Here is a 23324-nt window from a genome sequence, read left to right on the forward strand (position 1 = left end):
CTGGTAGCTCAGAAGCAGCGTAACTAAACATTGCAAAATATATCTTAAATATATTTCCAATGGCAGTAGAAACTTCATAATAGTTTCACGAACAGCTATTGAACTGGAAGCATAGTGAGAAAACAATGCTCACTGATGACGACAGCCACAAACACCATTTTCTAATCCTTCCCTCATGAAATAAACTTCCATTTACGTTGTGTCTTTCATGACCTCAGAACAATTACAGCTAATAAAACACTTAAAGAAATGCACATTGTTCAGATACAGTAAATGCGGCAGTCAATTTGTGCATGATAAAATCCCACAAACAACAATGTGATTAAAGACCAGGTAAATTTTTTTAGTGATGTTCATTGAGGGATAAATATTTCCCACTTTCATGATTAAGCTGTGAAATCTTTCACTGAGAGCGCGGATGTAACCTTTGTTTAGTTGCTCATCCAAAAGATAGCACATCCCTCCTTGGTTATGCACAGGAATTTTGGCAGTGAGTTTTGTGCTTGATCCTCTGAATGGCACTTCAATCACAACTTTCTGACACAGAGGCAACTCAGTGTAACCAACTGAACAAAACCTTGTAATTCTCGATTTATCCCAGGTGCCTGCCTGAGAACCTCCTGTCCTGCTCCAGTTTTAAGTATGGTTTGGAGTAATGGGCCCACCGACATTCTGTACAATTAGTTCAAAGTGATAAAAGTTAGACTGAATGGACAGGGAGGTGTATCAGGGTCAGAAGTAAAAGTACTTCAGAGAAGATGGTTCAGAACTCTTACAAATAAATAAAAGATAGCATTTCAAACAGAATACAAAAAATCCTTTGCACTCCAGCTTTTTACAGTCTTCCTGTAGTTGATCAAGCTCAGTATTGTCCTGGTTTTGTTGAAATCAGGATTGACATAAGGCGTGCTCATCCCATTCAATCAAACACACAGCTGAATTGAATCACAATTTACTTCACACTGGCATTGTGCTGTGAGTGTTTCAGATTTGCTGTGCCTACCGTGGCGTTTCCTAACTTGTGTAGGCAGGAAAATCTGGGGCAGGTTATCAATGATGAGATTGAATTACAAATTGCAAAGTTTATAGTGTACTTTGCCAATCTCATTATTGCAGGAAATATTTTTAATTTCTCAAGATCTTAATTTGCAAGTATGCACATGGTGTTACTTGTTTTATTTTTTTCTTTGTAGATCAACAGCAAGTTGAGTTAGCACTTACTGGAACAGGGCTTCCTGTGAACTTAAACATCAGTCCAGTGACAGAATTTGATTTCAAGGAATGCCTTCTTGGTGAAAAAGTGAACGTTAAGAGTACTCTTCGAAATGACTCACTTTTACTTCCACTCATCTTCCAGTTTCGTAAGATTGCCCATTTTCGGGTCACTCCTGCAAAGGGAGACCTTAAGCCAGGACAGTCAATGGTAAATATTTTCCAAATGGACTCTAATTTTCTCCATAACATTGTGTTTAAATTGCATAGATTTGAGAGAAGAAATTAATGCATTATTACTGTAGGAATTAATAAATGATTGCCTCATGTGGCCCTCCTTTTACCTGACAGAGGATATTTTTCAATGGATTGCTGACTTTTGTAACAAAACAATTATGACTGTTTTGTTACAAGTTTTTTTTGATAATATTGGGTATACATTAAAATTGTTCTCAGGGTGAGCTGAGTTGCTGTGTGAAATGAGTTTTTAACAGTATCAAGTGAGTTCCTGTTGGATTTGGAATCACAGCAATATGCATCAAAATTATTGTTTAGTTAGCAAACTCACTTTGAAGTACGTGGACAGATTTTTCCACTCTGCTTCACTAATTGTGCCAAAATGCACAGGAAACTGGGGATTGTGCTTACTTTTAGTAATGTGATTTTTTTAGTCAGCGGGATCTTTGGACTAAAACAATTATGGAAAATAATAATAATGGCCACCAGGTGAAATTTCCTGTTTCTGCAGCTTGAAATGTGCTGAGCGTGTTGCAAGCCCACTGCTTGATCACTGGGAGGGTATATTTTCATTCATGGGAGGTTTTTTCCCTTAAAAGAAAATTTCAGTGTTTCCCATTGTATATGAACTTAATTCTGGTGTCAAATTTATTTTGTTTCCATTTTGTTCTTATTTTTTGAAATTTTCTTTAAATTGCAAACTCTTCCCCACATTATAGAAATAATGGGGGCTGCAGATATCATTGAATAATTAAAAAAAAATAAAAGATAGGTATTCCTCTGGTGATTCCTTTTGAAGAAGGTAATAAGAGGCTTCAGAAACTGAGTATGTGGATCATGACATAATTACAGTTATTACACTGGAGGAAATTTCTTTTGCATCTTGGGCTTTGTAATAAAGTCATGGAAGCCAGACCAGCAGTGAATATCTTCCATAGAGATAGCTCTGTTAGTCATTGTGAAGATGTCACTGGATCAGTCCACTGGATCCCTGGTCAGACCCCACTTGGAGTACTGTGCTCAGTTCTGGTCACCTCACTACAGGAAGGATGTGGAAGCCATAGAAAGGGTGCAGAGGAGATTTACAAGGATGCTGCCTGGAATGCGGAGCATGCCTTATGAAAGCAAGTTGAGGGAACTTGCCCTTTTCTCCTTGGAATGATGGAGGATGAGGGGGGACCTGATAGAGGTATATAAGATGATGAGAGGTATTGATCGGGTAGATAGTCAGAGGCTTTTCCCCAGGGCTGAAATGGTGGCTACAAGAGGACATAGGTTTAAGGTGCTGGGGAGTAGGTATAAAGGAGATGTCAGGGGTAAGTTTTTTTACTCAGAGAGTGGTGAGTGCGTGGAATGGGCTGCTGGCAACGGTGGTGGAGGCGGATACGATAGGGTCTTTTAAGAGACTGTTGGATAGGTACATGGAGCTGAGAAAAATAGAGGGTTATGGGTAAGCCTAGTAATTTCTAAGGTAGGGACATGTTCGGCACAGCTTTGTGGGCTGAAGGGCCTGAATCGTGCTGTAGTTTTTCTATGTTTCTATCATTCCTAGCCGCCATAGGTAATACATGAAGGTAAGTCAGTTCGTAGTGCACTAGTGCATCAACCTGGTGGTAGGAGCATTGTTTGCCTGTACAAGCTCTTTCATTATTTTCTCCTTGGAATGATATTAGCTACATGTCAGAGAACTGCACTTCAGTTTTCTAGTATTTTCACTTGTTGTAAATGACATCAACTCAATTCAAAACACAAAATACTTCTAAAATGTCTATTCACATTTGTAGTGCTTCTTTTTAACCAACGCACCAGTCAACCATTGCTTGAAGGAGGAAGAGGACAGAATGAATGGCTCTGAAACAGCTTTTAGGAATGATTCTCCTTGTGGGCAACAGAGATGGAGGGATCACAAGCAGGACAATATACAGGGACATGTGTGCTAGAGATAAGGGAAAATACAGTCAGGTGTAGCACAATTTTCTTGTAGAATGCTGCTAGCATTATGAATGCATGTGATTGTTTCTTTGATTTCATGATGAGAAAAAATTATTGTGCAAGTTAAATTATTTCTCCTTTTCTTTTGAACAGGAAGTTGTAATCTGTTTTGCTGCACACCAGCTTGGTAACTTTAAAGTAAATCAAGTGATAGACTGTTTTGGATTAGTGGCACTTCCAGACAATCCAGTAGAATTGAAGATGGAATCATTTCATCAGATAAGGATCAGTTTCACAGGTGTTTGTAAATCTCCCACAAAGAAACTGGAAGAAAAGTGTATTTCTGGTAGGTTTACAGCATGACTAATGTACTTTTGTGCTGATACCCAAGGAAAATTTTACATATTGCATTGCCCTACTACTCTTGTAAGTTATTCAATCTCTTAGCCTATTTTGCCATTCAGTGAGATCATGACTTGTCTTCAGCCAGACTTCACGTACTTATGTGGCTTCAAATGCTCCAACACCCTTGGCTAGCACATCTTTGATTTAGAATTTTTAATTAAATTAGGATGCAATAGAAGAAGTGTTTCTTGACTTTTTTTACTTGTTGGAAAATCGTTGTTGCAGATTTGTAGCTGTTTGGGGTATGGGAACCATGACATCATCCTCAATATTAAAAGGGAGATTTAATCTGAGAGATTGAAGTCTTTCTCTTATAAATAATTAATTTTGATTTACTTTTGTATTGCTAATTGATCATTAATGATACACAAGTGTACTGTTGATTAAGTTGGCCAACAATTTTTTTTAATATTTTGCATCTAATATGAAGTCTAATATTGATGTTGTGAATAACAAATAAATATTCAAATAATTAAATCTGATGTCAGGGAATTTTCTATTTTTGAGATCAATTTTGACTCAAGGTAGGCAAGTGCAACTGGGAAAGTGCAAATTGTGCTCCCTAGTCTAAGCTTTTGACCTTATTTTTAACTCCCAGTCAAGTTCCCAAATGGAATTGGTGCAAAGAAAAGCAAGAGCAGCACCTTGCAGGTAATGCTGGGGTTCCCAAGCTGATCTACTGGCTTTGAGGCATGTGATATTTTGTGGATTTTGGGAGTATCTTGCAGGAGGGAAGGGCAAACAGATCCAGAGGGAAGGCTGTGACTTTATTCCGGCTCCTTCAAATCCATGAAGGAAAAAACTGCAGATGGCTCACTTCAGTGGCAGGAAAGTGTGTGTTGTTGGAGCTGCATTTGGTATTGGTCTTGGTCTAATGCAGTATGTTCCATCACAGCCTGATGTGCTTTGTGTATTGAAAGGCTCTGGGGACTCTATGAAGAATACCCATTCTCTGGGTTTATTTGGTTTGTCCTATTAACCTTCTAATCAATGGTGACCCTCACCTGATGTTGATGGTGGCAAAATCAACAATGGTAATGCCATCATATGCAGGTGTTCAGACTCTCTCCAATGGCAGGTGATCATGGCCAATCGTTTGTGTGATGTGAATGTTATTTGTCACTGAGCCCAAATCTAGATGTTACCTAGGTCTTGTTCTATTCAGGCATAGGCTGAAATTTCCAATGAATTATGACAGGAATTCAACATTGTGCAACCATTAGTGACCATCCCAATTTCTGATCTTATGATGGAAGGGACGTAATTTGTAATTGCTTATTTAAGTAGCTGAAGATGAATAGGCATGGGATACTGTTCTGAGAAACTCCCGATGTAATGTCTTGGAACTGAGGTGAATAGCCTGTGCTAACCACAGCCATCTTTATTTGTGCTAGGTATGATTTCGGCCAGTGGAGAGTTTTCTCCTTGACTCCCATTGATTCAGTTTTATCAGGGCTGCTTGAAATCACGTGATCAAATGTTGCCTTGATGTCAAAAGTCAAAATGCTATTGTTATAACTTTGCTGAATCGATTTGAGGTATATATTGCTTTCAAACAATAGTCTTCAGCATTACTGCTGGGATGTTATCATGGTCCAAAGCTTTTGCTTTATTCCAGTACGTTATGCTGTTTCTTGACAGCATTTGGCATGAGTCAAATAGACTGAGGATTCTTTTTGTGATGATGTGGACCTCAGAAGGAGGTTGAATGTTTTGTATGCTTTACAGGCCAAAAATTGGATTGTACACAAATTTGAGGCACAAATCCATCATTATATCTGAACAGGCAGATGGCAGGACCATGGCAAATTGATCTGTGGGTCTTAAATGCCTATCATTGATTAATAGCCAGGCATCACTTATGGGTTGAGATGCAAGTCACCTGCTCTGTGGACAAAAAGGTCAGTCACTGCAGATGCCAACCTAGAGCATAAAATGAGATGGAAATAGAAGCAGAGGGGAGGCAGTTTGGGAGGGGGAGGCCGTGTCTCAGAAGTTTAATCTGGAACCAGGAGAAACACTCCTATGAAAATAAAGTTTAAATTTGTTATCCTGTTGGCAGCTTTCAGTGGTTCCTTTGAGGACCATTGGCTTCTCTGCCAAGCACCTGAAGAAATTTCTTTGGTTAAGCATAATCTAGATTTCAAAGGGTGCTTTGAAAATATGTTCAGCTTCCTATTTGGATATGCAAAGTGGCTAATGTGTATTTAACATTTTTGCCCTGAACGCTAATGTTGGAGCTATTACAATTTGGTAGGAACCACATTTCAACCATGCTTGGAAACCAAGAGGCGATTTGCAGTTGGTGAGGGTGGACTCATTTTATTCAATTAGGCACATGGATTCTCTTGTTTTGAGTTGCTTTGCATTAAAAGATCTGGGGCATTTTCTCAGACCTCAACAGCATTTAAGCACAAGAAGTTGATTTTGAAACTTCCCCAGACATACCCACTTCATATGGAGGGGTAGTGTAGTCAGGGGTAATCCCTGTTTCTTCCTTCCAAATGTTTGTGGGCATTTGTTCAATGAGACAACATAAATTTTTCACACTTTCTGCTCCCTTATTATGAATCTATTTCATATCAGCACTGGATCAGATGGAAACTTCAGGCACTGGCCTTTCTTTCATCATAGTTACAAATGAGACTTGCAGGAAGAACTGGTGGAATCCAAATAATTTTTTTGTTTGAGTAAGCTTATTCTTGTGATTCACCTTTAGGCATAACTTCTGCTGTTACCAAAGAAACTGGACTATTGGCCCAGGAGATAACCAATGAAATCAGCAAGAATAGGGATTTATCTCCTGTTATGCTACTTACTGGGTGTGAAACCATTTCCTGTAGCAAGAATAAAAATAAAAATTTAGAAAACAAAACAGTTGTGTCCATTTCTGATAGAAGCCCTACAAGGAGTGGACTTTGTCACAGATCTGAAAAATACATGTGAGTATTTATATTAAAAGTTTCCATTTTACACAGTATGTCTATCAAATTCAGGATTCCCCAATGAACTTTACAATCATTTAATTATTTTGAGATACAGTCCTTAATGGAATATCGAAAATCTAGCGGCCAATTTGTACACAACAAATTTCCACAAATAACAATAAAAAAAATCACCAGATAATCTAATTGAATATGTTGGTTAAGAGACAATCTATTTTGTGTTGGCTGAGGGCCAAGTATTGGACAGAAAAACAGGGTGAACATCATTGCTCTTTTTCAAATAATGCTACAGGAATTTTTACAGCCACCTGAAAGGATAAACAGGCCTTGATTAATATCTCATCAGTAAGGTGGTGTAGTAGCCCTTAATACTATACAGAAATCCATACCCCAAGAATGGAACTTGAACTCATAACCTTGTGACTAAAGTGTGAGAGTGCCTCTATTCCTTGCTCTGAGTCTGATGGTGGAAATGGTGTTGGTCCAACACACTTTTTGGAGCACTATGCAACTTAGCCTTATTGGTTCTACTCTCCATTAAGTAAGATATCTGGTCTTTGAATGAACCCATTTCATTGTCCTTTTCTGTTAATGTTTCAATTTGTCTTTGCTTATTGTCTTACATCCTTTCCCCTCCTTCCTATGTCCCTATCTCTTCCATTCCTGCTTTCTATGTTCTTTCTTCCTCTCTTATTTTATCTCTTGCACATCGTTCACTCTGCTCCCTGAAAATGTAAAACCATCTCATTCCATACTCATGTGATGGCCTAGATGTTTATGTTCAGTTTTTGGAATGAGAGTTGAACCTACAACGTTAGAGTACTACCGACTGAAAGGAAGCTGAGGAGGAGAACAGGCACAGTTGAGAGGAGGAAAGCAGTGGAAGAAGTAGATCAAAAAGAAAGGGAAAGGAATGTTTTGAAAAGAATGAAAGGGAAAGAGGAAGAAATCTGTGGATAGGAGGTGAAGGGAGGGACAAATAAGAAAAGTAACAGAGAGGAACAACAGATACCAGTTAGGAAGAAAAGAAGTACAAAGTGGAGATGAATGAGATGGGGACAGAAAAAAATGCTGAAAGAAAATGAAAGGAGAGAGAATGTAAGGCAGATCATTCAAATGTTAATTATAAAGTTCTTTTATTTGAACTGTTTGTTACAATCTGAACCCTGAACACCTTGATCACAATGTAGTATTGCAATTACTCAACAGTTTGCAATACTTCAGGTTGATATGTAACACAGCGTATTTTTATGAAATCTTATTTTGTGGCAGCTCCTCAAAAATGAAACACTGCATTTGGGTGGATCCTGAATACACTCATAATGAAGAGGAGGTAGCAGCGATGAGAGCACGGAAGAAATATTATGAACAGTACATCCAAGGTCTAAGGTTACATCGGCTCCTAAAGCAGGATCGCAGGTAAACAGTCAACATAAAATATTTTGCTTTGACAAAAATAGAAGGATATCCGCACACAATGGTTACCTTTCTAATCTTTTGTTTAATCCTCGGAAGGGACATATTGTTTAATATATTCTCAGGTTGCTCTTGTAACAGTGTTTGTTTAAATTGGAATAATTTCAACAGCTTTTGTGTTTAACTAAACAAAGGAAATTATATTTAAAAATCAAAGGAATTGTGTAAAAATTAAATGACACTTATGCTCAAAAAACAATATTTTATCTTTCCTTGATGCAATAAAAATAACATTTGGCTTCACTGGTGTTCAGAGTTAAAATTGTGACTTGATATAGCATTGTGCAGGTAATATTTCTTGTGTGATAATATACAAATTTACCTCTTGAGAGTTCAAAGTCTATTTTGCATAATTGCACAGTCAGAATTACCTCCTGTGAGTGATAGCATTTCAGTAAAGAATGGAATTGTAAAAGAAATTGTATACAGTATTTGCTCCTTTGTTTTCACTGCAAAACAGCAAAGATTGACATTTACACATCCTGTCTGCCTTTTTCCTTTTTCTTTCCTCCAATTAATCTGATACAAAATGGAGCTTCAGTGAATGCAATTTTCATTTTTTTCTTTTGAATGTTATTGCAGCTGTATAAATATTGTTTAGCCCCTTTGGGTGCACTAAGCATATGCTGCCTGTAATGTGAATGCTTTTTTTAAATTAAATTTTATTTACAGCGTGGTAACAGGCCCTTCTGGCCCAACGAGTCCGCGCCGCCCATTTTAAACCCATATTAACCTACCCATACGTCTTTGGAATGTGGGAGGAAACCGGAGCATCCGGAGGAAACCCATACAGGCACGGGAGAACGTACAAACTCCTTACAGACAGCGATGGGAATTGAACCCTGATTGCTGGCGCTGTACTAGCGTCGCGCTAACTGCTACGCTACCGTGCCACCCCTCTGATACCGTGATACCGTGCTCACTCTGATATCCTGAAAAAGTTTACAAAGTTGGCCAAAAATACGTGAAAAGCAGTGATATGGTGTTTAGCACGCAATGACGCTCCAAGTCTGGACCTAAGGGCTATTTGTCAGGGCCTCCGCTGAATTTGCAACTGACGCATTGTTGAAATGCTAACCATTGGGAAGTGAGTCAGCATTTAAAAAATTTTCCCCATAGCATGCTAGAGTACAGCAAGAAGAAGCTGCCATGGAGGTGAAGGAAAATATGAGGGATGGAGGACACAGCTCTGCAATATGTCTGGACACTACCCATGTGCTGAACTGGCCTGATTGACTCCTGTGCTGTGATTGGACCCAAGCGACTGTCGGCACTAAGCTGATCAATAGGGCAGCAATTTCTGCATGCATGCTACCAGTGATTGTTAAGAAGAAGGCTGTAAATAGCAAATGGAGCCTCAGTGAATGATTTAACATAATACTGGTCACTGAAAAGTGAAGCTGGGAATGCTGTGTGCATGACCTCGATATGACAGTGAAAGCTCTTTAACTGATATCTCCCAAACCATGCACAATGTGCTCCAAGTCCTTCTGTAAGTTAATAACGAAGGTCATAGGTATCCTTGAAAAGCTCCGATTTATGCTGGCAGTGGAGGAAACGTGTACCTCACAGCCTATGTTGCCATTAGCTGTGTAACTGACAGCAGGTAAATGTGAGTCGTGCTGAGGTGAATTGTGCTCAGAAGAGGCAGAGCAAATTTGTTGATGGCCATTAATTGACCCAGAAATGATTGCTTATCTGAGTTAACAATGTTATGGCTTTTGTATGGTGTTGGTGCATAGAAGACAAAACAAAGAAATTCTTGCATTACTATAGTGCCTTTCAAGATCTCAATGCCTGAAAGTGCTTGACAGCTAATGGATTTTTTTTATGTAGTGTTATAATGTAGATAAGAGATCAAGGCAGGAAGGGAGAACAAAAGAATTTCCTCAGCCTGTGTTTCCCTTAAAAGATCCGTTCCCAGATCCCATCCATTATCCTGAAGTTGTCCAACTTTCTATTCTGTTATTCATGGAACCACTTATTGTTTTAGGTAATGTTCCATATCTTGATTGACCCTGACTTGAAAAAAATTCTCAATATTGTGTTAAAAGAGCTTGAATTTATGATCTCTGTATATCTCTGTATATGGATTCATTCACCTGTTGTCATAATTTTTCTCTATCTGTACCATTGACAAACTAATTGAGCCCTTTCCAAGGAGAATAATCATAACTCCAATTGGTTCTCAAAACTTAAGTTCTTCTTATAGAACACAGAACATAGAATGGGTACAGCACAAGAACAGGTCCTACGGCCCACGATGTCTGCATTGAATTAAGCTAAATCTCTTCTGCCTGTACATGGTTCTCCCACATTCCAAAGACGTACAGGTTAGGAAGTTGAGGGCATGCAATGTTGGCGCCCGAAGTGGTGACACTTGCTGGCTGCCCCCAGGACACTACACAAAAAGGTGTATTTTACTGTGTGTTCTGATGTACATGTGACTAATAAAGATCTCTCTCTCTCTCTCTCTCTCTCTCTCGCTCTCATACCCTGCATATTGATGTGTCTAACAGTGTCTTAAATGACACTATTGTATCTGCTTCCACCACTACCTCTGGCAGCCCGTTCCAGGCACCTACCACACTCTGTGAAAATAAAACTTGCCCCGCACATCTCCTTTAAACCTTTCCCCTCTCACCTTAAATGCATGTCCTCTAGTACTTGACATTCTACCCGGGGAAAAAGATTCTGACTGTCTACCCTATTGATGCCCCTCATAGTTTTAAAAACTTCTATCAGGTCTCCCCTCAGCCTCTGATGCTCCAGAGAAATCAACCCAAGTTTATCCAACCTCTCCTTATAGATCATACCCTCTAATTCAGACAGCATCCTGGTAAACCTCTTCTGCACTCTTTTCAAAGCCTCCACATCCTTCCTGTAATGGGGCGACCAGAATTGCAGACAGTACTCCAAGTGCGGTCTCACCAAAGTTTTATATAGCTGAAACCTTATCTGTTGGTAAACCTCAGCTGAACAGTTTATGGGCCCTTATATTTTCTTTGAAGTGTGATGCCCAGAGTTGTCTACATTGGAGTAGCTGAAGCCTAAAATAATTTATGAAGTACCAACATAATTTATTTGCTTTTATATTCAATGCTTCTAATTATAAACCCAAGTAACCCCTCTGGTTTGTTTTGTCAATATGCCCAGCAACTTTAAGAATTTGGACAGTCTCTTTGCTAATTTACACTATTCAAAAGTGTGCCACTTGTAGCATTGGGGCATTATGAATATTTTCTGGAATGAAACAAGATGATGGCTTTTCTGCGTTGTTTTATGTAACTCCAGAAATTAAAATGAGCAGTTCCCACTATGTACACTGCTGGTTCTTCTGACGTAATTTCCACCTGGATTCATGTGGCAAACTTCCATTTTTCTGAGATCCCCTTCCATTTATACTGGGGAATTGCTTCTCAGATCCTGTGCCAGGTCTATTGTAGTGCAGGCCATTAATTATAATTTCTACTGATATCATTGGTAATTGTAGGACTAGAAGGCAAAGGGGGAGGTAATTACCATAAAAATAATTCGGTTTTGATTACTGCTTTAAATTATTTATGTGTCTTTAGCTATTTTTAAAGCATTGTTTTTAACTTTTTACGTTATTTACTTCAGTTTTAAAAGACTTTTAATTTCCATAGTCACTGGTATTCAAGAATCCTCACAACTTTCACAACTGGCAAAACTGGAGACAACGCCTGGTCAGTGGCCAACACTTTCAGTGGTGTTTTGAAATTGGGGCTTCTTTGCTGTGCCATTACTACTGATGGCAAAGCTACATCAGTGGAGTCATAACGGTTCAGGCCAGCCAGATAAGCCGTCTGTTCCAGATCAGAGAACACAAGCAGGAGTGACCATATCTTTCTGGGTTGCTTCCACAGAAAAGCTCATAATGGAATGTTTGAGAGGAATGAATTTTGTAATGTAGCAGGACAAGGGGATTTAGAACATAGAAGAGTACAGCACAGAACAGGCCCATCGGCCCACAATGTTGTGCCAACATAGCTATTCCCTCCTACCTACAGAATGCCCATATCCTTCTATTTTCCTCTCATTCATGTCCCCATCCAAGCCCCTCCTAAAAGCCACCACCCTATCAGGCATTCCAAGCATCCACCACTCTCTCAGTAAAAAACGTACCCCTCACATCTGATCTGAACCTACTCCCTCTCAGCTGAAATGCATGCCCTCTGGTACTGGATCGCTCAATAATGGGAAAAAGATAAGATATCTTTATTAGTCACATGTACATCGAAACACACAGTGAAATGCATTTTTTTTAGTAGTGTTCTGGGGGCAGCCCGCAAGTGTTGCCACGCTTCTGGCGCCAACATAGCATGCCCACAACTTCCTAACCGTACGTCTTCGGAAAGTGGGAGGAAACCGGAGTCCCTGGAGGAAACCCACACAGACACAGGGAGAACATAGAAACTCCTTACAGACAGTGGCTAGAATTGAACCCGGGTTGCTGGCGCTGTAATAGCGTTACGCTAACCGCTACATGCTTGTCCACCCTATCTATGCCCCTCATAATTTTATACACTTCCAACAGATCACCCCTCAGCCTCCGCCATTCCAGAGGAAAAAAACCCAAGTTTGTCCAGCCTCTCCTGATAGCACATGCCCTCTAACCCAGGCAGCATCCTGTTAAACCTCCTCTGCACCCTCTCTAAAGCCTTGACATCCTTCCTATAGTGAGGTGACCAGAATTGCCTGCAATACTCTAAATACGGCCCAACCAGGGTTCCATGGAGATACATCATAACTTCTTGACTCCTATACTCAGTACCCCGATTAATAAATGCAGGCATTCCATAAGCCTTCTTAGCCACCCTGTCTACCTGTGTAGCTACTTTCAGTGAGTCGTGAACTTGCACCTTGAGGTCTCTCTGCTCTTCAACACTATTAAGGGTCTTGCTCTTGCTGTATCCATCACTAGTCTTCTACGCTATTCACAACTCCACCAATCTTGGTATCGTCTGCAGACTTACTAACCCATCCATCAACATACTCATCGAGGTCATTTATGTACATCACAAACAGCAGAGGTCCCAGCACAAATCCCTGCAGAACACCACCACTCACAGGCCTCCAGTCCGAATAAGTCCCTTCAACCACCACCCTTTGTCTTCTACGGGCAAGCCACTTCTGGATCCACACAGCCAATTCTACACTGACCCCATGCATCCAAATTTTCTTGATTAACTTATTACGTGGGACCTTGTCAAATGCCTTACTGAAGTCCATATAGATGACATCCACAGCTCTACCTTCGTCAATCTCTCTCGTCACCCTGTCAAAAAACTCAACCAGGTTAGTAAGACGCGACTTACCCCGCCCAAAGCCATGCTGGGTTTCCCTAATAAGCCATTGGATTCCAGATGCTTGTATATTCTATCTCTAAGAATTTTCTCCAGCAATTTCCCTGCAACTGACATGAGACTCACTGGTCTGTAGTTCCCCGGATTTTTCCTTGTTCCTTTCTTAACTAGAGGAACATTAGCCACTCGCCAGTCATCTGGGGCCTCACCCGTGGTCAAAGAGGACGTAAAGATACTGGTCAAGCTCCAGCAATTTCCTTTCTCACCTCCCTCAATGACCTGGGGTATATCTCATTAGGCTCTGGGGACTTATTCACCTAAATACTGTTTAAGAGACTTAACATTACCTCCTCCTTGACCTCTAAATGTCCTAACATGTTTCTGCCCTCAGTTCCATTTTCTGTGTCCTGCATGTCCCTTTCCTGGGTAAATACTGAAGAGAAATACTCATTCAGAACCTCACCCACATCCTCTGCATCCGAACATAGATTTCCTTCTTTATCCTTAAGTGGTCCTACCCTTTCCCTTGTTATCCTCTTATTCCTGACATAAGTATAGAATGCCTCTGAATTCTCCTTAATCCTACTTGCTGAGGGCTTTTCATGACCTCTCCTGGCTTTCCTAATTCCTTTCTTGAGTTCATTTCTAGCTCCTTTATAGTCCTCACATGCTCTGTCTGATCGTAACTTCCGAAGCTCTACATACTTGTCCTTTTTCTTCTTGACTGAGTTCATTACTTCTCTGGACATCCAAGGTTCCCTTATTTTCCCATTCATGTCCTTCCTTCTAATCAGGACATACCTATCCTGTACCCTGTGTATTTGATCCTTAAACACTTCCCACATGCTCAATGTGGACTTGCCAGCAAAAAGGTTTTTCCAGTTTACTCTACCTAGTTCATGCCTTCATAATTAGCCCTGCCCCAATTTAAAACCCTCCCACTAGGTCCATACCTATCCTTATCTATAGCTTGCCTGAAAGTTAATGAGCTGTGGTCACTGTACCCCAATTGCTCACCAACTGATAGGTGAGTCACTTGGCCAGGCTCATTACCCAACACCAGGTCCAGAATAGCCTCTCCCCTTGTGTTGGACTGTCAACATATTGATTTAGGAACCCCTTCTGGATATACATAACAAATTCTGCTCCATCTAACCCCCTTGCATTAAAAAGGTCCCAATTTATATCAGGGAAGTTGAAGTCTCCCATGACCACAACCCTGTAATTTTTACACATTTCCCTAATCTGTTTGCATATCTGTTCCTCAATGTCCTGGTGGCTATTGGGAGGTCTACTGTACACTCCCAAGAGAGTGATTGCACCCTTCCTATTCCTGAGTTGATATATTATCTCTAATTAGTACTGCAACTCCTCCTCCTCTTTTACCCTCCTCTCTATTCTTCCTAAAACTTCGAAACCCTGGTACATCAATCACCCATTCCTGTCCCTCCCTCAACCAAGTCTCTGCAATGGCCACAACATCATAGTTCCATGTACTGTTCCATGTTCATCACTCTTGCCCATAATATTTTTACATTTCTCTGTAAAAGTAAGGTTCAAGTACTGCCTTTTTTTAATAACTCAAGTATATTTTGAAGTGAGTCCTGCAAAAGATGGGATCTGCATTTGACCCAAATTGTGATGTGTTATTGTTATATTTGCCATGTCATTATTATAAAGTATATTCATTCTATATCTTTAGAGAATTTGAAGAGTTTAATAATGCAGTGGATATTGGTATGAGACCAGCAGAAGGACTGTGTTCTCCAAAACTTTCAGTCAAAGACATAATTTATGAGAAACCGGTGTCGGGTACATGTTCTATGGTACGACCTAGCCAAACACACAAGCACAAAGGGGTTGATACACCATCAAAACCAGTAAGTTACTTTTAAGTTCCGCTAAATTAAGGTAAACTATGAGGCAGTATTGTTATAGTTAGGAATAAATGCAGAGTATGCAATAATTTCTCATGTGGTCAGACAACAGCTGTGGAAAGGGAAACCGGGTCAACATTTCAGGTCAATCATCTCTTATCAGAAATGCGATTGAAGGAAAAACTGTTTTTCTTCTCCATTCTGTTTTATGCCGCCGAGCTTGGCTGAGTTTTTCTTTCAGGTATTCAGCATCCAAAGTATTTTGCTTGATTTAGAATTAGAAATGTCGAATTATGAAATAAAAAGTATCCTCAATTACTACCAAGATAACATGAGCTTCTGTTTTTTCACCCCTCTATTTAATTATTAATTATTTATTCTCTTTTTTTTCTCAAGGGATTGACATGTAGTGGCGAAGTTGCTCATTGTTCAAAGGTGAGTTGTAACAAAGTATTCTGAGCAAGGGTAGGAAAAGACATGGTGTATGGTGAAGCAGAGATGAGTCTTGTCTTGCTGCAATCCTTCATCCCCACATTGAACCAACACCAGTGCTTGCTGCATATTGTTTAGGATTGGATGGTGAAAATCTTGTGATAATCTTTCTCAGGGATAGAGCTAAAGTAACCAAAGAGGAAAATCATCAGGAGGTTAAGAATCAGGAATGTGAATTTTGTGTTTGTCTTGCAATGAGTCAGAGGATGCATGTTAGTCATGTATCCTAATCTCAAGATGCATTTTCCATTACTATCCAATTTCTCTTCTCTTAATGCTAATACTGCATCATGTAGATTTCTGTTTTGGACAGGAGAGATGAGAAAGGAGAGAAAGAAGATAATGAATGTATTTACAGAGTGGTTTCCATGAAGGAAAAATTCTTAATAGTCAAAGAATTAATTAAATACTTTCATAAAATCGCAGAAGAAAGACACCAATAGTAGGATAAGAATTTAGCTATCGGAGAGAGAAATAAAAAAAAGCTTACATTTATAAAGTGCCTACCATGACTTAAAGATTCCCAAACTTTACAGTCAGTTAAGTTCTCTTTGAAGTTTCAATATTACAATGTAAGAAATACAACAGCCAATTTGTATATGACGTAGTTCCACAAATACAAATATATAAATGAGTTGTCAATTTTTTAAGGTGATATATAATAAAGAGATGTTGGGCAAGACAACAGGGAGAACAGGGAATTTGGGAAGCAAAATGTACACATTTCAGCTGTACTCCCAATGGGAATTGTTTGGGAAGCTGATAATCTCACCTTGGTCTATTTGCTCCAAAACATTTTTCTAGTTACTCATAGACGTTAATGGCATTTTTGGTTTTGGGAGGAGATTCGGTGGTTTTTTATTCCCCTTTGACTTTGAATGAAATTGATCTCTTTTTAATTGACTTCCTGCAGGCAAAAGATGGTCTTAATGCTGTCCCATCTACACTTCAAGAAGAGAAGGATTGCAGTTTGATACTGACTCCTCAACAACTTCACCAAATATTCATTGGTAGGTTGAATATTCATTTATACTTTATATTCATAAGTCAGTTGTGAATATTGTTGTTGGGGGGTAATTGTGAAAACCTCTAGGACTGCTTGTTATCAATTTGACTGTTCATTAACAGAGTATCTGTTGTCAACACTGTATCATCCAATGAGTTGGAGGCAAGGCAGAGCATACATCTGGGCCCACAGCAGATGACCATACATAGAAAAACAAAGTCATTTGAAAACAGAGTCTATTTGAAGTATGGATGAAATTGAACTGATGAAAAGAACCTCAGCAACTTTTGGCAATAATAGCAAAATAACTCTGTGGGAAAAATGCAGTGAGTGGAGGATGGTTACCTACAAATTATGTGCGTTAAATCAAACTCAGCCGCTGATTTCAATGTGGTCATCAGGCATGATCAACACATGCTTGATCCAGTCATACCCTTTCTGTCTGATAGTAGTGCCATCACCATATGCAGCCTTAAATTAAACAGAGGGAATTCATGGGATCTAACACTTCACAATCTGCAATGAGCTCTGACTCAACAGCATTCACTGCTGAAATTGCCAAGTTGAAAAATCAATATATCAGTGATTACCTACTTCCATATGAATTTACAGAGAGAAGACATATCTTTCCGTAATCCTGTTCAGCATCTTTGTTGTAACGAAATGACCATAAATACACTTGTGCTGATTTGGTAACTAGAATTCTTCTTGCACATTTCTGGGCCTTTCCCACCATCAAATCACTTGATGCTGTCATTCACTGCTGCTTCTCCAGGTCACTCTAGGCAGCTCACACTTCTAACGCAGCACCAACAGAAACTACCAAAAGTCTGCTGGCTTCTGTGGAAGCTTAGACTTCTGACATGACACACAAGGGGATGGAATTGATGCTTCAGTTGCACAGAGCATTGATCAAACCCCATCTAGAATATTGTGTTCAATTTTGGACACCACCACTGAGGAAGTGAACAATCCTAATCTGATAGGAAAGGAAGGTGAAACATGGAACCAAATAAGGGAGGTGGGGTAGACAGATGGGAACAGTTAGGAGAGGATCCCAGTGGGAGGACTGTGTGGATGATGGGCAGATGGAGTGGGTAGAGGAGGGGAAAGAAACGGGGTGATAGGAGACTTGGGGGGGTGGGTTACCCACCCCAACTCCTTATTAGGTTTCACACGCCACTTTCCTATCAGATTCCACCATCTGCAGGACTTTGTTGACTCATCCTATCATCTCCCAGCCTCTCTGTCCCTATTTCTACTCTCAGAATCAGAATCAGGATCAGGTTTATTATCGCTGACTTGTATGTCCTGAAATTTGTTGTTTTATGGCAGCAGTACAGTGCAAAGACATAGAATTACTATAAATTACAAAATAAATAAATAGTGCAAAAAAAGGAATAATGAAGTAGTATTCATGGACTGTTCAGAAATTTGATGGCAGAGGGGAAGAGTATAAAAGTCTTTGGTGACCTACCAAATCTCCTCAAACTCGTAACTTAGTAAAGCGGCTGAAGTGCCTTCTTCGTTATTGCACAAATGTGTTGGGCTCAGCATAGATCCTCCGAGACGTTGACACCTAGGAACTTGAAGCTGTTCACCCTTTCCACTGCTGATCCCTCAATGAGGACTGGTGTGTGTTCTCTCAACTTCCCCTTCCTGAAGTCCGCAATCAATTCCTTGGTCTTGCTGACGTTGAGTGCGAGGTTGTTGTTGTGACACCACACAACCAGCTGATCTATCTCACTCCTGTTCACCTCCTTCATCTGCCTATCAGCTTTCCTCACCTGGATCCACCCATTGCTTGCCAGCTTTTGCTCCACCCCTTCTTCACACCTCTTTTTACTGGCTACCTCCTCTCTATCTTTCAGTCCAGATGAAGCATCTCAACCTGAAACATTGGCTGTCCGTTTCCCTCCACAGATGCTGCCTGATCCACTGAGTTCCTCCAGCAGTTTGTTTCTTGCTTCAGATTCCAGCATCTGCAGTGTCTTGAGTCACCAGTTCTCTGTTGGTTTCAACCAAGGCTGAGAGATTAAGTTAAAAAGTCAGATATCACCAACATGTCTTGTAGTTGTTTGAGTTTAGAAGGTTAAGAAGGTTATATAATTGAAGTGTTTGAAATGCTGAAATGCTGTAAGGAGCTGTTATTTTCTTTGATGGGGAATCCAGGACATATAGTTAAATTTGGAGCAAGGCCATTCAAGAGTGAAATTAGGAAGCACCTTTCATACAAGGAGAAGTGAAAATCCATAATTTTCTCAACCTAAGGGCTGTGGCTTGTGGGTCAAGCATATGATTAAAAGCAAGACAAGCTGAGCAGAAGTACTGTTGAGCCAAGAGATAATGGAAAGATACAACAGGCTTTTGTGATAGGAAAGCCTGTTCCAAGTCCTACTCCCCTTTGCGCCAATGTCAACACTTGGAAACATGTGAAGACTTTGAAAATTGAAGAAAACAATTTGTAAAAAAAGTTGAATGTGGTAAGATTTAAAAAAAATACAAAATTACCTAAAAACATGAAAAACATTTTGAAATAATTGAGAATATTAAAGATAACAATAAGATAATGGTTATTTTTAAAAATTGGTATACTTAAAGCACTGACCCAACTATTCATCAGATCTTATGGAAATTCCACCCTATTCCTTTATTTTAAGGGTGATAAAATCTATTTCTAAAGTATTGTCTCTTCCTACCCATGGATAAGTCACTTGGTGAGACTGGAATAGACATTTTTTTGGTTATATTTTTATAATCTCTTCCTCAATTGAAACTATGTAGTTTGAGAGTGAACTGTGTATCTTCCAGTATCTCACTCAAATAGCTGTTGTTTGTGTGTGAACTTGGACAGTAAATTAATAAATAGTGAAATATTTTTTGAGAACATTTTTAAAAACTTTTTTGAGAAACTTTTTAAAATAAATGTAAAGCCAAATCCTTTAACTGCATTATTTGAGATTGTTGGAGAAAAAGATATAATTCTGGAGACTTCCGACTTACAGATATTGGCCTTCATTTCTCTTATAGCCAGGAGGGCTGTATTGCGTAAATGGAAGGAAACTATTCCCCCTACTCATGCTCAATGGTTACGGGATGTTATGTCATATCTAAATTTAGAGAAGATCCGTTGCTCTATTTCTGGATCTATTCTGAACTTTCAAATATTGTGGGGACCTTTTTTGAACTACTTTCAAAACCACTGATTTGGTGTTAAATGTACAGATATTGGCCAATACTACTATGTCTTTAGGATGTTACTAAACAGCTCTGGTTTTGATAGTGGGGTTAGATTTTTTTTTATAATAAAATTATTCCAACTTATCAATATCAATTGATTTTTTTTTGTTTATCAATATGAAGCATTGTGATTTCTAGTGTGATTCGATACAATCTATTTTGTAACATTTTCTCTTTTTCCTTTGTTTCATGCATTTTGTACTTTTTATTTGAAATTTATAAAAATATTGACAAAATTGGAAAAACCATTATTTTGTAATTAATACAGAGGTATAAACATCTAAATTAATTTATATTCTGCTTCCATATGTTATGCTGTTTTTACTGAAAAATGTAACTTCATTTTTAAATCTATTTTAGACAAAGGAGTATGTTTTAATACCACAGTTTTCGTTTCTCTCTCAATTATGTACAAGAGTCGTTATGTTTATTTTGTTGTTTATTTTGCACATGTGTAAGTCATATATAATTTATGTTAACTTAAGTTCATGTTAACTTATGTTTGTCCTGTACTGCTGCTGCAAAATGCTAACTATAATGGCATTTATATCCTGTGTAGGTGTACCCTATGACAACAGTAAACTTGAACGACAGAAATTAACAAACCAAATATATTAGAGCACATCCGCATTTTTAACAAAGGGTCTCTGACCTGAAACATTAATTCTGTTTCTCTTTCCACAGATGCTTCCCGACCTCCTGAATGTTCCCAGCAATTTCTGTTTTTATAGATGCTACACAGTGTTGGAGCAAAGGTCTACACTATTATATTTATCTTTTTTCCTTAGTAAAAGGCATCACCTGCATTCATAGGTTAGCAGTGCATTTTCATACCAAAAGATTTATTACATACATAAAGACCACCTAACTTACACTGTGTGAGCGTGATTACATTTTGCCCACAGGTAATTGTACTTCTTTATACCCATTTTCAATAGTTTTTACTATAATTATACTTTTTTAACTAGGCCCAACAAACATTGACTTTGGAGAAGTGTGTGTACATTCAACATCAACCCAGAATTTGAATATTGTGAACAACCTAACCACACACATTTTATTCGAAGTGGATACAGATTGTGCAGAGCTGCAAGAATCTAGTCCATTATCTCAGGTGATCCCGCCCATGTCTACAGGTTATCTACCACTGGTATTTGAAAGTACAAAAATTGGAGCTTTTCGGAAGTAAGTGTGAAAGAGAAATTTCTTTTCTCTCCAATGGAAAGAAATTTGAGGGAAAAATATGAAACAAAGCCAGCAATATTGCTTTAGCTTCATTCTGTGACAGAGTTCAGTTCTATTGAAGTGAACAGAGTTGAATGTAAAGAGCAATGCATATTATGGCAACTGACTCAATCCTTTGATTTGTTTTAACGATCAAACATATTTTGCAATCTTGTGTTGTTGATGTGTCTTAGAAGCACCAGACAACTTACTGAAAAATCCTGAATTTACTGCCTTTGATTTTCTGGTCTTAGAAAACTCATAATTATGAGAAAATTATAGTTATACTCTGATTTCCACGGTAGAAGGGCCCATTGCCTGATTAGGTTGGCTGTCGTTTGACCTAATCAACATATTTTGACTGGCCCGAAAACCCTAGGCAAAGGCTTTGAAATAAGGTCCATTCCTTTCATTATTCACTCCTTTTTCCTTATCAAAGTTTTTTTCTTGGATCTTCTCGCAGTACCCTTTCTCTGTTTTGCCCTATGCCCCAGCTCTGTCTTTTCCTTTCCTGCTTTCTTTTACTCTGGTTTCTCTCATTTCAGTCCCTCACTGTGCTCTCCCTTGTTTTTCCACAATACTCTTATCTGTCCTCTCTCCTTCCATTTTTTTTTACAGTTTTAATAGCTCTGTACCCTTCATTTCTTTCATGCTTTCCCTTTATGTCCTAATTTCCTTCCCTCTAGGTCTGCTCCCTTTATTTCTCTGTTCCCACACCTTCTGTATATCCTGGAAAGGAGAAACCTTAAATCAATCCTTTTTTTGAAAATACAAATAAAAGTTAATATTTTTAACAATTTTCAACCTATATTTATTGGACTGTCACATCATGCAAAAGTTAACAACCTTGTTATTTTAAAGCAGCAGCCGGGATATTTTATGTGAACATTTTGTGAACTCATTTGGTGATGGTTAAATGGCATCGTTTCAAACCTTTTGAAAATTTAAAATTTTATGGTATAATTTAACAGGCTCCTGTAGCTCACATTAATGATCATTCCTCATGAATGAGCTGAATGGATTTTGATAGGCTATTCTAATCATGTCCTTACCTAACTGCACAATGTAATATTTCTGTTCCTGGAGCTTACTGAATAAGAATCAGGAGTGAGAACTGAATGCAACTAGGTTATTTTTATCATTCATCATGTTGATAATAGCTATCATATCACTATTGCTGTCCAGATGAAAACACTAGGTGTGTCTCACTTCCATACCAGAGAAGTACTTACAAATTGAGATACTGACAGAGTTTCTAAAAAGAGATTTCTGATTTGCCAACTGTAACCTCCAATATTAAACTATTGTCATTGGATAGTCACCTAAAAGAATGACATGGAAGTGTTGAATTGAAGGAAATATTGAAAAACAAGTGTACATAAAATTAATTTGAATTGAATTACCAATTTCTGATGTTTGATCGACAGTGATTGAGTACCATGTGTAGAATGGCAGTATTTCACTGATTACTAATTGTTAACATGAAACCTTAGAAAGTGGAACTATGCAACACAGTTAAGGTCATTCATCCTACCATGTCCATTATGGCCAAAAGTTAAATCTCCGTTCATTCTTCCCAATGTAACAATTCTCTTTCCATAACTGAAGTTTTCCAGCGCTGGCAACCCACTTGCAAATTTCCTCTGTACTTCATCCATTTCCTTCCTGTGGTGGATTGACTAGAATTGTATGCAATACTCTCACTGTAGCTTAACTATTGTTTTACATAGTTCTCAATGATTTCTCTGCTTTAAGTTCTGTCCCTTGACTGATAAAGGCAAACATCCAAATTGCCTTCTTAACCATCTTTCATACCCATCCTGTTACCTCAGGGATTTGTGGACATCAAATATAAGATCTCTCTGTTCCTCTACACATCTTAGTACCTTACTGTTTTTTTTGTGTATGCACTTGCCTCATCTGCCCTCTTCAGATTTATTACGGCATGTTT

The 23324-nt window shown here is 38.8% G+C and overlaps 1 protein-coding gene across 1 annotated transcript in view; it reads left to right on the forward strand.

Annotated features, from left to right (window-relative positions):
* LOC127569658 (cilia- and flagella-associated protein 47-like) overlaps positions 1 to 23324 on the forward strand; it is a 401309-nt gene that overhangs the window by 27762 nt on the left and 350223 nt on the right. Inside the window, 8 exon segments of the mRNA XM_052014458.1 lie at positions 1194 to 1423; positions 3535 to 3727; positions 6506 to 6608; positions 8004 to 8150; positions 15237 to 15414; positions 15808 to 15846; positions 16817 to 16913; positions 21118 to 21334. Coding sequence (XP_051870418.1) covers positions 1194 to 1423; positions 3535 to 3727; positions 6506 to 6608; positions 8004 to 8150; positions 15237 to 15414; positions 15808 to 15846; positions 16817 to 16913; positions 21118 to 21334 — 1204 coding nt within the window.

The sequence above is a fragment of the Pristis pectinata genome, chromosome 4 (genome assembly GCF_009764475.1).
Source record: "Pristis pectinata isolate sPriPec2 chromosome 4, sPriPec2.1.pri, whole genome shotgun sequence".
NCBI lineage: Eukaryota > Metazoa > Chordata > Chondrichthyes > Rhinopristiformes > Pristidae > Pristis > Pristis pectinata.